The 16650-nt window shown below is 40.0% G+C and overlaps 1 protein-coding gene across 1 annotated transcript in view; it reads right to left on the bottom strand.

Annotated features, from left to right (window-relative positions):
* Positions 1 to 16300, bottom strand: part of DUSP16 (dual specificity phosphatase 16) — a 28142-nt gene extending 11842 nt beyond the window's left edge. The window contains exons 1-3 of the mRNA XM_014880638.2: positions 16070 to 16300; positions 14827 to 14965; positions 2796 to 2959 (exon numbers count right to left, since the gene is read on the bottom strand). Coding sequence (XP_014736124.2) covers positions 2796 to 2959; positions 14827 to 14965; positions 16070 to 16300 — 534 coding nt within the window. The remainder of the gene's footprint in view (positions 1 to 2795; positions 2960 to 14826; positions 14966 to 16069) is intronic.
* Positions 16301 to 16650: the final 350 nt, after the last annotated feature.

Here is a 16650-nt window from a genome sequence, read left to right as displayed (position 1 = left end):
TTAGTATTCTGAAAAGGTCGTGAATACAGATTGTTCTGCAACAACAGAAGCATTTCCCTACTCAGGCACTTGGAGATAAGCTTTGAAGATTCTGAAAAGATAAGCTTATCTTGATAAAACCTGATGAAAATTGACATCTTTAATGCATCAGATTGAACAGTAATGCTGATTAGGAGTTTCTTGCAGATATTTTTGAGATGATTTAATTTCAGAGAAATTGGTCTGTCTAGTGAATGGAAGGAATCATGAGAACTTGCAGCACTTGAAGGCAAAAATAAGGTCATTATGCAACTACATCTTAAGTTCGCAGAATCTTATTAGAATTTTCCAGCAATTTGTTGGGTTTTTTGTTTTTTGTTTTTTTAAATCTAGATTTTAAAAGGAAAGAGCTATTTTAATCTTAGCAGAAAGACGACTTCCTGTCCCAAGTAGCCCCAGCAAGACCATTAAACCAGAGCATGCAAATGTAACCACTTACCAGCTCCTGCACTGTCCTAACAGAGACAGCACTTTGCTACTTGTCCCTGCTTTTTTGTTTCTGACCCTCTGCTTTCCTATGTTCTTGACTTCCCAGATTTCTTGCCATATGTTTCTGGGCAATCAGTGTAGTCAGTCATTCTCCTTGCTCTCCCCAGTGCAGGATCCAGGCTTCCCAGAAGCCAGGCATGTTGCAGGAAGAGCAGCAGAGATCCATTATTCATATTTCTAATGTGCCAGTGTATGGCTACCACTAACTTTTAGTTAAATCCAGAAACTGATTAAACCCAGGAAACTGGGAGTTTCTGACATTGGGGAAAACATTAAGTGCCTTCTAAGAGGTAGAAATTATAATTTGTTCCCACAGCTTCTTAGTATTTTCTGGTATTAAAGATGGAAGCCATTTTGCATTTTCCAGAGGCAAACATGGAATCTGAAGATGTAGGTAAGAGGTAGATAAGCCACTGGCACTCAGGTCTAGTTTAGTGCACCCAACAAGTGACGTGCCCAAGGAAGAGGAAAAGCTACAAAAAATTAGTAATTTGAAATCAAAAGATTTGTATTTGTCTCCTAAAAATAGGTAAGAAATCTAAGAGGTCACCAATGGAAGAACTTCAAAACATTGACGGTCAGGAATGACACTAGGTGGTAAGAACTTCCTGAACACCTGAATAGGTGATGTGCTATCATTTGTGTGGTTCTCCATAGAGCATGGAAATACAGTAATCCTTGATTTTCAGTCCCAAGAACATGTGAACAAGTAAAATCTGACCAGCTCCTGGGGCTCCTGCACTAATTCCAAAGTATCTGTGGCTGCAGGGTTTCCTTTGACACGTACTGAAGTGACACCAAGACTGCAGATACACTGACACAAACAGCATAAAAACATTTAATACCTTTTCAACTGAAAGAGGGTTTTTGTAATTACGTAGCTTCTGCTGTCTTTTGTCTGAGGACCATAAATTACTTTTGTGGTAGGAAGAGTAATAAACTGCTTTGACATCCATCATAAGTGAATCACTGAATTGAATGCCTGACTTGCTACCTGGCAGTAAAGACAAAGGACAAAGTAGGTGCAATGATTGCTGACTATCCTCCATTTCTATGCTTTCTGCTAAAGTACAATTGCCTTCTACATGGTTGCTTGTGAGTCAAAAATCCCCTTTAAACGATTGTGAAAAATCAAAAAATAGCTTATTAATGGCCAGACTGGGATGGAGCAAAAGTAGAAGAAACCACTGAAAATTAAAATGGTCAAAATACATAGATTTTATCCAGTTACAGGACTACTTATGATAGCTCCTGGCCTAAGGTTTGTACATGGATAAAAAAACCATACACATAAGCCTTGCACATAATTAGGGCAATATTCTAGGGTGAAGCACTCCTTCCCTCTCCCCATCCATGTATTTAATGCCAGCTTATGAAAGCTATTGAGGATTCAACTAATGAACAGGACTGTCAGAGAGCATGGGAGGCAAGAGGGCACAGGCAGCACAAGAAATAAAAATTCCCTTTGAAGGGACCCAAGGTGCAGGTTGGAAGCAGTGTGAGCTGGCTCCTCATGGAGGCAAACATCTGTGGATATACACAGGAATAGAGACCCATGGCAATTTGAGACAAGCTCTCTTTAGACATCTGATAGTCCAGCATCCTTCAAGGGCAATATTTGATACCTTTGCTGACTATTTTCAGTAAATAATTTTTTTTGCTATTCTTTACAAGCAGAAATTACTAATTTTTAGTAATTTAAATTACTTAGAAACAGTAAAAGTTTCTTAATGCAGTATCACCATAAAAGCTCATTTTAAACAACCCCACTGATTTCAGGGGGTGCATGAAGATTTGTTTGCAGTAATCCCTTATTATATAATTAATGGTGTTTAAATGCTATTTTTTCCTAACACATGAAGGAAATACCAAAACTAGACAATCTTCCTTTGTCCTGCTGTAACCATGAATATAATTGCGTCAGCCTCTAAGACCTGCCAAAAGAAGCTGGTCAGAGCTGTGATAGGAATACACTTGACCTGCTGTCATGGCAGATGTGGTAGTTTGCTGTTGGTCCATAGGTTCCTGAGTAATTTACCATTTCATCTGCCCAGGATGAAGGAGAAAGATGCCCAAGTTTCATATTACATGATCCATAGATTAATTCCACAGTGTGTGGATCACTGCTTCTCCCACAGCTTTCCACGGGTTGTGCATTACCTGCATCCACTTGTGCTGTTTCAGAGCTGTAAGGATGCACCATGATGGAAGATCCCTGGAGATCAGATACTCATTCCAGCGACCCACGTGGCACCCACAATGCTCACCTTGTTGAGGACATCTCGCTGACACCCAAGATAGAGATGAGGCAGGATTCTAGTTGGGCCAGTGTTGGAAACAGGTAGGCAGGGTTGAGAAATGCAAGTAGGGATGAGTGTGGATTTTCCTTCACAGAGACCAGGGAAAGAGCTGGAGAACTCAGCAAATCCACCTGTGAGAGGAAGAGCAGGTATTTAATCTACAAATGTGGTGATGCCTGTGCCAGTTCTGGGAGAGCAGCATTTAGCATGGGAGATGGGGAGGCACTGAGGGGCAGCAGGAAAACCTTGGCAGAGAAGCAGTACATGTGCCTTTTCCTTAGGTCGGTTTTGTGGTTCTCTAGTCAAAATGGGAAACACAGTAATCCTTGATTTTTTGCTCACTAGAATATGGGAAGAAATACAAACCTTTCTGTGGAACCATACATCAGCAGCCAAGGTCTGGCTATGTATTCCCATTCTGCCCGGAACATTTTTTCCTCTCCCTCCACTTCTCAGAAGTTTTTGATGCTTGTTCCCATTCTTAATATGTGGAAATGATTCTTCAGAAAAACAGGCACAGCACACATCACCCCATGAATAGGCACACCTTATAGTCTCCACCCCAGCTAGATGCTTTCTAGACTCTTCCTTCTCCCATATCAGGTTTGTACTGAGAGCTCATTAAGAAAATGTGATGTTTACTCCATTTGGTAAAAGCATTAATATGCATTTAGTAATGCTTACTTTTAAAATCCTATATTACTAATTGAAATCCTACAGTACTAATTAAAATCCTGCAGTACTGTTTTGTGTGGTGCTCTACAATTAATGTATTTCATCCAGGACACTGAAAGAAGTTTCATCTTTCAAAACCACACCAAGCCAAGGCTTCTCCATCTCTAGTGGGGGGGGTGAAGCAGAGGGAAGACTTACAAAGCACAGTGAAAATTCCCAGCTCTTTCCTCCCAGATAAACAGAGTTTTAACTGAAGGAACAGTAATTATAACCTGTTCAGAATGGAGCACCTTTTTATCATCAAGGAATTGAAGCACTGACATGCTGAATCTGCCAAATGCTATGTTCACTATGATTACAGTTTGAAGATGCGAATTAAAATTACTCAGGAATAAGCTAATATAGTGTTTTGCCAGGGCTTGCATTACCATTGCCTGAATTATGCCTATTCTTTAGATTTTAAAATCTGTATCATTAGTAAATGTAGAAACACCAAGAAAATAACGTGTAACAACCCATTTTATCTAATAAAAAAAGCCAGCAAGCAGATTCTAAGAGCAAACATTTTATGAACAGCAATTCCTGCTCAGTCTCCTGAATAATTAAATAAATAGACAAATAAAATAACTTGACTATTTTGTTAGACAAGCTAAGGCACTGCCCATCAGGAGCACAGATCCTGCTTGTTCCACTGAATGAGAGGAAGAGTTTGCAAAACAATTCTCTCACATACTTGCTAAATTTTCTTCTGTATGGCTCAATGTTTTCCTTTCTGTTACAGGAAGCATTCCTTGAATTTATAGGCAGTATATACCTCTGAGATTGAATTTAAGCAGTTATTTGAGAGGGTGGTGAAGAAGTCAAATGTTTGCCTTGGTTTCATTTGCTTATCCTTTATTTGCTGGGAACATTGTTGGCTGCTTTGTGGATCGTCTCACTGACATGGCTGGAAATAGAGAAGTCCTTACAAAGAAGCTGCACAAGCAAGGATTTTACATATGTGCTATCTTTGCAAAAGACTGCATGGGAAAAGTTCAGCAAAAAAGGTTTCTTCCCAGCTACCTAGGGATTGGCCCCATTTCTGTGTGAAACCTGTGACAAAAAGTTAGGCAGGAAGCTAATGTGCAAAACACCTTAGATTTTGTGGAGATGCAACCCATGCTCTGTCATTGTAAGTATAAGAAGCACTCTTTTACTTTATTTTTATGCCAGGACTCTATCAAGGCAAATTGAAATGATTCAAGATTAGATGCTTCAATACTTCCTCTAAGGCATTCATCCTTTCAAAATCATGTTTCTTCTTTTCTTCACATGCTTTCCTAGTAAGATGGTGCACATGTAAAGCAGGCAGTATAATATCAGACTTCAGAGATTTGAGAGTTTTGTGGGTGTAATTCATGTTGTAAAAGTACTGAAGCAACAAGTGAACTCTCCTTTCCTCTGAGTATATTTTAACCTGGTGTTAGTATCTGTACAGAACTGATTTGGGAAAGCACAAAACCAGTGATTTGTTTCAAATATTAAGCTGTCTTCCCTGCCATCCTCTATGACCAGGTTTTCAAAAGGTTAGTAGCTTTTCAATGAATCTGGCTTTGATTTATGTCACTTCCCAATATGAAAAACCCATTCTAGGTCAATGCATGTAGAAAAATTGTTTTAAAAGCCCACAAGCAAGCAAATCTCAAACCAAGAAAACATACTCACAGAAGCATCCTGCTTAAGTACCAATTTCTTTAAGTGCCACAGACTATCAGGGGTCTGGAACAACAGCATCCACATGAGCTGTCATGGCACTGAGACTCATTTCTGTTCAAAAGAACTGGACTCATCACTCTTTGCTTGCACTAACTTACAAAATATACGTATTTTTAAAATACACAGGGAAACGTATTTTAAAAAAAAACTCCTCAGCACCTAAAGATGTATAGAGAAAAGGGATTTATTTCAAATGTCTCTGTTTTCTAACACAGATGCTGGCTCCTCAGAGTCCCCAAAGCTGAACTCTATGACCAGTTTACATGAGGAGCCTCTTATGAGGAAAATGTTTTAAGCACTCATTCTGCCTGCACACTTCTGTTGTAAATGAAGCAGTTTTCAAAAAATAAATCTTAAACACTTGGAAAATTAATTTAGTCTACAGGTAGGAATGCAGAACAGAAAATTGAGCCTTAAAAGAAAAATGGGAAAGGTTTTGTTTCAAACTCTGTAATTTGGGGATGACCTTTGCAAGAAGGCAATTTTTTTTCTTTAAATCTAGTTACCTACCTCAGCTGAAACAGGGCCATTGCCAGCACTGTGCAGTTTGTTTTAATTAGAGAAAATACACTTTTCTTCTGGAGCTAGTTTCTAAATAACACCCATTCTCCTATCACTGTTCCAGCCTCATGTGAATCATAAATCAATTGCAAGAGCATGTTGAAACTATGGGGGGAAGGAAAGCAAAAATCCACAGATCATTAACAGAGCTACTGGGTTAATAGAGTTTTACTGAATTCTTTGATAAATGTCACTAGGCCTTGGAAATAGATGACTGACAAATAACTCCAAAATATTCTCTCCTCAATAGCTCTGAACCACACAGGTTTTCTGTATTCCTAGTGGTAAGCTGAGCTGAAACAGCTCTCTTGACATTCAACAGGATGTCTCTACAAAACCATGTCAAGGTGCCAAAAGCTCTCTGGTTTTGCAGCCCTTGTGTGTGGCAGACAACCCAACACCTCCCAGTCCTTACAGCAAAGCCTCTACATCCATTAGCAGAAATCTGGCAAGATCCAGTAAACTACTTGATTGCCCTGTTGCTATGGTTCTGCAAAGTGGTGACTACAGACTTCCCTTTGATCAAAGCTTCCCTAAATACAGCTGGGATCATAAAGGTACGATCTCTAAGGGAATCTTGGTAGCAGAAGTGTCAGCTCCTTTCTCAGCCAACTCAGGAAACAAAACAGGGCCAAACCCAGAACGGATGAAAAAAAATTCAGCAGAATTCTGCGGTAAAAGTTATTCCTCCTTATGGATTCACTGCATAAGTCCTTATATAAACAGAAGCCCCAATTAACTTTACTAGAAACAGGAAGAGGCAGGGAAAGAATATGGGATCAGGAGGCAACAAATGATAGAGAAATATTGTTGATTTGGGAAGAGCTTCCTTTCACGGAGGGAATGGAATCCATCCAGATTCCTTATGATTACTTAGTTTAACTACCACTAAATACAAATCATAAATTAATCCACAGGAATGACTCCTGAGAAGCACCAGCAGTTGTAACTGCAGCTCATTTCTCTGTGTTCTGTGGAAACAGAGCAGGAGCATTCCAGTGCTGCCAGCTGCCCTGCTGCAATCAGGGACAGAGCTCTGCAAACCACTCTGCAGGGTTTCAAATGAAAGATCAGCTAAACCCAAAGGTCTTGAACACTTAGAATGAAATTGGGAAGTGCAGATCATATTTCATTGTTTTTATCCAATATTTAATAAAACCTTTCCAGTTAAATGACACCATAACAGGACAGGATGGTTCTTATTTTCATTCCATGTTACACTGGTTTCTTTTCTTCCTCCTGGTCTTTATATTTCCTTCAATGTGATGTCAAACCATTCAGAGATGTGACCATAATTAGACAAGGCAAATTCACAGGGAACATACTAATTCCTCATTTGGCCCAGATAAGAGCAAAAAGGTTAAATAGAAGCATCAGTTACTAAAAAATCTGTTTTCAAAATGCAAGCATCGTTCTTCATTCACATCACAGACCCCAGATGTTCCTTCATACATCCATCCTATCTCTCAACTTACATATATTTCTAACATGTGGGAAAAAAATTCAATTAGGAGGCAAGCCTAGTATCTCTTTATAGTTGGTCATAACATTACTGTTGAAACAGCCAATTCTGTAGTTCCTTTTCATCCTCAAGTGCCTGCAGAGATGTGCACCAGAATTTTTATCCTTAATCATCTAGTGAGAGCTGCTCTTGCTAATGGGGCATGTGCATATGACAAAGCACATAAAACAGCAGAGAGTGGACTGCTTCAGAGATAAGGTGGGTTAAGTTTGGGTGTGAAACTGAAGAGCAACAGCTGAGGTGCAACTCTGACTTTCTTCACAGCTCTTCAAGGAAAGGGAAGGATGAAGAGAGGGGACCTTACCCTTAGGTGTTACTTGTTTTTTCTGTGTAACTGTCCAAGTACAGAGAAAACTCCTACCAAGGTGAGAGCTCCATGCATACACAAATCCTAACAATTACAAATGGAGAAACAAGTTGACAGTACATTTGTGCCATGAGGATTTTGTACTATTTCTTTATCAATGCAGCCATGAAATCTAACTTGGAATGAAAGAAAGGTGAGAAAATAGGTGTTCACATTACTTCACATGTGTGCAGTGAGCCTGGCCAGCTACAGCTCGATGGATAACCCCAGCAGAGCCCCAGAGCTGGGCAGTGTGGCCAAGGCAGAGGGGAGAGGATTCAGCTGGAGAAGAAGTGGTAACCAGGATGAAAGTCTCTGGCACTTTCTCCACCTAACAGAGACCAACTCCAAAGACCAGAGGAGCAGCCTTCCACTACCAGGCTGTATAAACAAGTTTTTCATCCAAGTAACTGAGGGGCTGCAGAGCCAAGGAATCCCACCTGCCACCTGCGCCCATCTCACAGCAGATCCTTGCAGACATCCAGCCTGAACTCCCTGAGCTACTTGGTCACAACTTGATCAAATCCACTCCCAGCTCAACTTTTCAGGGAGAGGCACTAATTTGAGGCTCTGCACTGTTCCAGTGCTCATTTCATACAGCTCACAAGAACTTCCATTATTTTTTCATTGAATTACTCCTTTTGTCAAGCCTTACTGAAGCATCTTTTGTGGGTGACAGCAGAGACACAGGCAACATGGCAACTCCTAAGAGCTGGCTTCCCTAAAACTCCACGCTAAGAAAAGCCCAAGAGTATCCCTGCAGCTCCACGTGCCTCACCCAGGAGGCACACCAGGATCCTGTCTGGTGCTCCCAATGGATGTAAGAGACAGTGGAAATGTGTCCTTTTTTCACATGGAGTCTGCTGGAAAAAAGACCACAGACAAGGCACACTGGTAACAGAGCAAACTTTGGCATTTTTCTGAAGTGTTATTCTAATCAGATACTGCTCCTTTCCCCCTGCTTTGGATTCTGACTGTTCTGAAAAAACCAAAGGGAGAAATTGGTTTTCTTCAATGAATTGTTGAAAACAGACTAGAAGCTACTTCCTTCCTTTTCCCACAAGAACTAATTGTCTGCCAGTACATCAGTGTTAATTCAGCATCAAAAACCATTATTTTAAAGCAGGGAGTGGAAAAGGTCTGAGACCCAAGTGATGAGTCAGAAAAACCAAAGACTACATGCATGTACTAGGACAGCATTGCAAGAAAGAGACTTTGAAGCTTGTGGATTTAACAGACAATTCCACCTTTATTAAATGAAGAATTTGCTTCTTCATTAAGGGCACTAATTATTCATAATTTTATATAGCCACATACTAATAAATATTATATTGCTATCTTCCCCCCTTTTTTAAATTTAATTTTCCCTTTTAGAGGAAATAAAGAATAAAAAACCAGGAAAATTTGCAACTACCTCTAAAACATAATATTTAGGCCCTATGATTCTAAGTAAGCCTCACCAAATGCCTGTATTCACCAAAGGTATGCAGTGGAGTAATTCATATTTTGCTTTTGGGGCTTTTTTTTTTCCTCTTCTAAATAGCAATTTAGGATTTGTTACTGTAAATACTGATTAGTGCCAGGCCAGTAACGTAACATTACTGAAAACCAGGCTAAAAAAAATAAATCAAACAGCTTTATAGCAAAGACAAAATATACAAACCCTGAAGTTTTAGGTTTGCTTTGCCTCAGAGCCTTCGTGCTCTTTCCCAGTCACATTCCCGTCGAACGTTAATGTGTTTATCTAAAAGCTGCAGTATAGATTTTTTCCCTTGCCGTAAGGAAGGAAAGCTGTAAACTTTCTGACTCACAAGTTTTATGAATCTGCAATGTTTCCACTCTGTTTAAACGAGCCGCAGACCTCCACAGGCTGTTACAATTCCCGCATTCCAGCTCCGCTCCGCAGGGACCCGTGCCATTTTCCATTACATAAGCTCAGGCTGGAGAGCCCCGTTGGGAGGGCTCCCATCCCATTCCTGTCCCCCCCCCCCCCTCAGCCTCGGGGAGTCCTTCCACAGGATCCAAAGTTTCACAGTTTGGGAAAGCCAGGGGTGTTTTTATTCCGGTGGCGTTCAGAAAGCGGCCCCGTTATTCCAGGTGTTTTACAAGCACAGTAGCAAGGGAAGTTCTTTGCCCTGGAGGGTTTCTGCCTTTGGTAAGACAAGGTTAATAGGCAGGTTAAGCAAATAAGGAAGGGGAGATGTGTGAATGGGGTCAAGCTTCCCATCCCACCCAAGTGCCATATTCCAAGTGGCACGGCAAGTACCAAGTGACAAGAGTGGACACCCACACTGCCCTTTCTGCCTTTAAGGGAAAAAACCCCAAAGCCCTGCACCATAATTTCAGTCAATTAAATTTCACAAGCATCCAGAGGTATCCAAAACAAAAGCAAACTTAACAAGTTATTCTTGGGTTTGAAAAATGTTATGTGAACTCTACTCTAGTCAAACCTTGCTCTCTCTCAAAAGACAGCAAGTGGATACACATATGAAAGTAATAAACCCTACTCCCATTCTTCAAGTGCTTAAAACAATTATGGCACTAAATGAACACTGAAAATTGCATTTTAAGTACAGAGGGTGGGAGGATATTCACAGAGGCTTGGCTGTAACCAAGGGTACTAGCTTTTCTAAGCTCTCTTAAAACTTGATGGAGAGGGAGACTTTTCAAGGGAATGATTTAGAGCAAAGCTCCTCTCTCACTCTCCTCTCCTCCCCACCAACACTGGCTGTACTCCATGGGTTATGGGACCACTTAGGGAATATTGCATTCTCTCAGCAAGATTTTTACCTTTCTCAGTAGAGGCTTCCTTCTAATGGAATCAACCATTAGAATGGGTGGGAATATCAGGAAAGCTGGCATCAGGAAATCTGGCATCATTATGCAACAATCTCTCCTCCTCCAAATGCTGGCAGGATATTTAACAGCTCATTCTCACTATACTTATTTCAAATCACAGATAACCTGATTATATTAATTGATGACATCACCATTTTAAGTTGTGCTGGGGTACTGTGGAAAGACTTACATGTAGGAAACATTCGGAACATCAGTGAGCCACAAATGAAAGTTACAAAGCTGCAAATCCAAATGTTAAAAGGTATCAGGACCTTTGCCAGGACTTCATCAAACCCTGTGCCTTCTTTCAGTCCACACTGAACCACATGGCAGCCCTTACTTGACATAGGGGACTGCAGAAACTGGGAATAAAGCCCTGTCTCACAGCCCTGGTCCCTTCAACACATGGAAATGACCAGCTACAAGAGAATATTCTTCAGATTTCCTGCTCCCCTGCCACAAGGAATGCTTCATCTGGAGATAAAGCAGGGAGAAAGCACTGGGCTTTTCTTATGTAGCTTTTCTTTAGGCAAGTAAGACAACCCAATGGTGAATGTACCCTAGAGAAACTTCACTATTTTTACACTAAAGATTTCTTTAAATGGGCTTCCAATTTCAAATATTTCTAAAACGAATGGCAGGATAAAAAAGACTGAAGAAGAGTTCCAGATTTGCTTCCTTCGGATCCTCCATGCAAGTTTTCCATTTGGTACACACACCTTGTCAGGTGAGGGACAGGTCAGGGGGAAACAAGGAATTAGGAAGTTTCAGCTAAAACATATCTTTTGCCACACTCCCTGGGTATCACTCATAGCTTTGTTTCCAGGACCTTTGTCCAATCCCACTGGACTCATTCTGCCTAGGATACCCTTCACTGTCCAGTGCATATGACCCCAACATTTGTCACTGAATAAAACCCCAATAACTTATTTATTTATTTCTCCTTATTACTCCTTTGTGCTCTCCAGGAGTTTTTCAGAGAGCTTTAATGAAGGGGGAATCCACTACATCACATTACTACTGATATTTTTCATAGGCAGAAGGGTAGCAAGAGATTAGAAGTCAATTCCTTACCAACCATTGTTTTTGAGAGAGGGGCATACAGTGTTTCAGTGTTAGGCTATCACAACTTTTAATGACAGTTTGTATATACAGAAAGGTTTCGGGTTTTTTCCTGTTTTTCAGAAAGCATTCTGTTAAGATAAAGTGTTCTGAACAAAAAAAAAGTTTAAAAAAATTAACACAAAATAAAAGGCTGCACTTCACCTTCTTCACAGGAAACATTTGAAAAGCAACTGTCATAAAGACATCTGTGCTTACATGAGCAGAACTAAGCCAGATTAAAAGCAGGGGAGAGCAAGTATTTAAGGAAAGTAGAATATGAATGCTTCCATTCACATAGTGGAATAGAATTTAATCAAGACTCGTGATGTTTACTGCCTTAATAATGATCATTCAAGCAAAAATTACTAGTCTCTCCTGTTTCTGCAGAGCAAGCAGGAAAATCATAACACTATTAACTAGGAACAGGACTCCATTGCAAGTAAATCCAATTGTCAACATATGAGAAGGAATCAAGTGACATCCCTGGGTTTAAATCTTACTTAACTCAGAGTAGACACCATGATGGGAATAGAATTAAGCCCTTGGTGTCCACATTTCAGTATTTTGTGCACTGTTAAAAATTAAGAACCAAATGGAGTATTTAATTCCTGAAAACATTCCTCACCAGATTATAAATATTTTTATGAGGCTATATCAAGATCTTAAACTAATTGGTAAGGGTTCCTTTCAGGTATTTACAATAGTTACTTCAAAGAAAAACAACCTCCAGGGCAGAGCACACCTTTATGCACAACCTAAATAAAAAACCACCTCACTAAGTGCTTAGTAATGGGGGGTTTCAACAAGAACAGAGGCAGGAATTTCAGATATTCATTAATTGCTTCTTATTCTATCCCAACAAAAAATATTTTCCTACCCCAAAATGTTTATTTAAGGTCACTATTTTAAATAAACCAGATTTAGTGGCATAGGGAAAACTCAAGTCCAAAGGTTTTCCTTTTTACACAGTACACTGACCCCTGCCCTCATTATGGGCCATAAACATTTATGAGAGTTCGTCATCAGCTGCTGAGACAACATATTTTATCTAGTTTCCTACAGCCACATATCAATAAACTCCAAGGAGCTTTCTGTAAGACTGAATCTACCCAATTCTCCTTTACTCCAAATCCTAAAAGGTTTCTTGTGTGTGCATTGAGTAGCTAGATTTTTAACAGATGTAAACAATAAGCACATGAAATAAGCACTTAACTGTAATAGATCAGTAGTAAATAATTTCCTTATATTTCCCTTTTTTCTTATCCTCCTTCTCCACTGGTTTTAAAGCCATTAGTTGTTTCTGTATCCATAAATATCCCCATCCTAGCTATGTAAACAAATATAAGAGGAAATTCTCAAACCTGATCTTTGCCATTGACATGCTAAAATAAAAGTCCTGTTTTTTATAAGGAGGATTTTGACACATTAGATTCCCAAACTAACCCTTACCAGCTGTGTGTGGCTAAATTCACCTCAGCTCATGTGCACTAGCACCTTGCTTGTGGCTTAGGTAATGTTTTCATTTTGATCAGACAACAACCACGTGCTGGAAATGAAAAGAAAACAAAACCATTTCTCCCAGGATCATTATGATACACGCAACTGGTGATTGCCCAGATGAGGCACTGGGAACACTCCCTTCCTGGTCCTGGCCATTCCTACGAGAGCCACAGGCAAGTCTGAGCACTTCTTTAGAGGGTCCAGCAGATGTGACAGAAGACCAAAGCCCTGTCTCAACACAAATGAGGAACAGTGTGAGGAAGGGAAGTCCATGACACTTTCCTTGGCCCCTCCCCAACACCTCCCTGCCATGAGGTCTAATTCTCAGTTGTAAGAGAGCTGTTTCTATCATGGAAATTAAGTTGAGGATAGTCTGATTCCTGCCTGGAGCTGTAATCTGCTTCAGGACAGCTGAGCAGAGTTGGGAATTCGAACAATAAAAGGATTTCTGAGGAGATACAAACTGTTTCTAGGCTGGCTTATTTTTCAAATAACACTTTTCAGTTCAAGAGAGTATTAACCACTTACTTCAGCACTTTTGCATTAAGCATTTACTGTGCCTACACACCACACAATTCTTGGTGGCTCATATGTAAGAAGAGTTACTTAATCTAATATTATAGTCCACCACCCACAGGTGTAATTCTTACCTAGACAGAAAGAAAACAAAAACATCAACCCTAGCCAAAGCAAAACCCACTTGGCTTACTGTAAGTAAAGCTCACATGAGCACCATGTCCAAGTGCAGAAATTATTCACTTTCACTGTAATCATTTTCAAAACAAGTTGAGAAAAGCTCTCTCAGTACCACAACCTCTCACTGAAGTCACTCATCTGAAGTCACTACAAACTGGAGGAAGCATCTCTCTGGAGTTGTTTCCTTTCTCTCACCATTACTGAGTCCCTGTGTTTCAGCATTTCTCAGACACTAGATGTGCACTTCATTAGATCACTGATCCAGTCACTGCAATGGATTTCCTATTTAAATTCATCATTCCCTTTTCTTTCAACCTTGGATCTACTTCATGCCCCTCCTTGCTTCTTCTTTTGAACACTGTCTACTGTTCCACGACAGAAATAATGACACAAGCACATGCTGAGACCAGAAAATCCTATATTATAAGGAATTGAATTTCTATAGGTGCTTTGACCTGGGATTTAAAATTAAAAACAAAAACAAACAAACAAAAAAAAAGGCCGAAGGAAAAGACCTAAATAAAGTGCTACCACGTAACGAGCTGAAGTTTAAAATGTCACACAAACTAATCTCTGTAACTCTGGGAGATCATTTCCTTTGTTCTTATTTTAGTAATTACCAATTCAGTAAGGAAGAGATTTTCTTCCTACCATGTACAATACTTAAAAAAAACAGGGAAGCCCCTTTCTTTTTACTATTTTTTAACCCTAAAGTAGAAAGACATATGCATCTAAAAACCTCTGCATTGCTTCATTTCCATTCACAGAGTAATGATGTAATAATATATCCCCTGTAAGATGCAATTTCTAAGCACTGCATGTATTATGAGTGCCACTATATGCAAAAAGAACTACAGAAATGCCTCTGCTATAACTGAAGTTTATACCAGCACTTGAACAACTGTACAGGTCTGCATTTTCCTTCTTCTCTTTATTCAAGTGTTTCAAAGGTTTCTTTTGGCACATGTCACCTGAAAGGAGTTTCTTTTGTTACATCTTACCTGAAAGCAGATACACAGAGCTGAAATTCTTCTCCAGTTTGCCCAGGAGCACAGTAAGAAAGCAATCAGATGAGAGAGAGGTCACATCTTTAGAGCTTTGGTCATACACCACCACTTCCTGCTTGCAATCAACTTCAATCTGAAACACAAGGAACTCTGAGTAAAACAGGAAGGAGGAAGATGATTAAAAGCACCACATTATCACCTTTATCAGAGTTCCCACATATTTGCCATGACAGCAGTTCAGATACATAGATTTCTTATGCACCTGTTCACTAAAGAGTTTTTATTTTATGCTTCGTAAGCCTCTCAGATTTAACTGCCTGGAGAGTTTGTAAAATGATTATTTGTTGCAAGTTGAAGCCCACTCCATAAATTTCTATCATTTGGTCATTTTACGTCACTTGTGAATTGCTCTGCCTTCAGTTAGACTGGAGGATTTGTTTAAAAGCTGAGCTTTTTAGAAGATGGCCCTGCCTCACTTTCTGCTTCTGAGGGTTTTGTACATGAACAGTAAAGAGACCTTGAACTGCTTCTAAGCCACACAAGTTTTGGTTACCTGCACAACTTTATATATAAAATACTCTTTAGATAATAAAAATAAAAATCTTCATTTTTAACATGTCAAAGCTAGAGCATAGTAGATTATTTTTGTACCAAAACAAATGAATGAAATAATGAAACAAATATCATAAAAAAGTGCCAATAACCCCTCCATACACACACACACACACAGATACACACCAAAATTCATTGAACTGCCTCCCTGAAAAGGCCTTTAAACAGCAAGTAGAGCCAGGACTGACAGAAAGGCAGTTTATGGGCAAACCAAATGACCACTTGCTAAGCAAGCCCCACCATCACAGACCCCCAAGAATTCTTCAAAGTTTAGGAGAGAATGTTTCCTGCTTTAAGTAGATACATTTGAGGGACTTGCTTTGCAAGATATACAAGAACCCTGAGAACATTCTTTCTGAGTAATTTCTAAAGATGCTACCAAAAATCCCAGTGATAAACTCAACAGTATCCAATACCCTTGTTGATCAGGTAACATCTCAGCTAAACTCAGTCCTTTAATCTTGCTGGGTTTTGGTTGGTTTTTAGGGGTTTTTTGGTTGGTTTTGTTTTGTTGTTTTGTTTTTTTTTTTAAATTTAACTAAATACCTAAGGAAAAATTATTACAAATTGCTTTCCAGCCACTCCTTTAAACAAATACAAGGAATAAGAGGAAAATAACCCCTACCTTGTGTTTTGCTGAATGCTGAATGAGCTCTGTGATCAACACTTTGTCCTGCTGCAGCCTGCGCTTCATGAGCTTGGAGCAGTTGATGTTGATGGCGTCCAGGATGTGGGAGGTGTTGTATTCCACAAAGGGGCGGCTATCAATCAGCAGCAACCTCTCTGTCCCGCTCTCCAGCAGAGCCACCAGCTTCTCTGGGACAATGACTTGGGTCCTGCTCATCTCATCGGCCATGACAACAACGAGGCCTCTCTCCCACCTCCCTCTCTAATTTGCTGCGATGATGTAATGGCTGTGTACTCAAAGGCTTAGCCACACCATTGTACTAGAAGTGTATGAGGTCATGCTGGTGGTGACTGGCAAAAGAAAAGTTAAATCCATTTTCAGAAAGAGCTCTTGGACTGAATGTCTCCTCCTGCTTCCAGTTGATGTACAAAGGGTTGGCTCCACAAAGCGGCCCCTCACGTCTGATTCATCGGGAGATGACTACGGAGTAGCCATTTCACAATCCACACAAAAGATGCTTTCTGGCTGCTGCTGCATTACATCATTCTTTACCTTTGCTCCCACCCATCAGCTTTACA

This window comes from Sturnus vulgaris, chromosome 5 (assembly GCF_052056855.1).
Source record: "Sturnus vulgaris isolate bStuVul1 chromosome 5, bStuVul1.hap1, whole genome shotgun sequence".
Classification (NCBI taxonomy): Eukaryota; Metazoa; Chordata; class Aves; order Passeriformes; family Sturnidae; genus Sturnus; species Sturnus vulgaris.
This window is presented reverse-complemented; position numbering and strand designations above follow the sequence as displayed.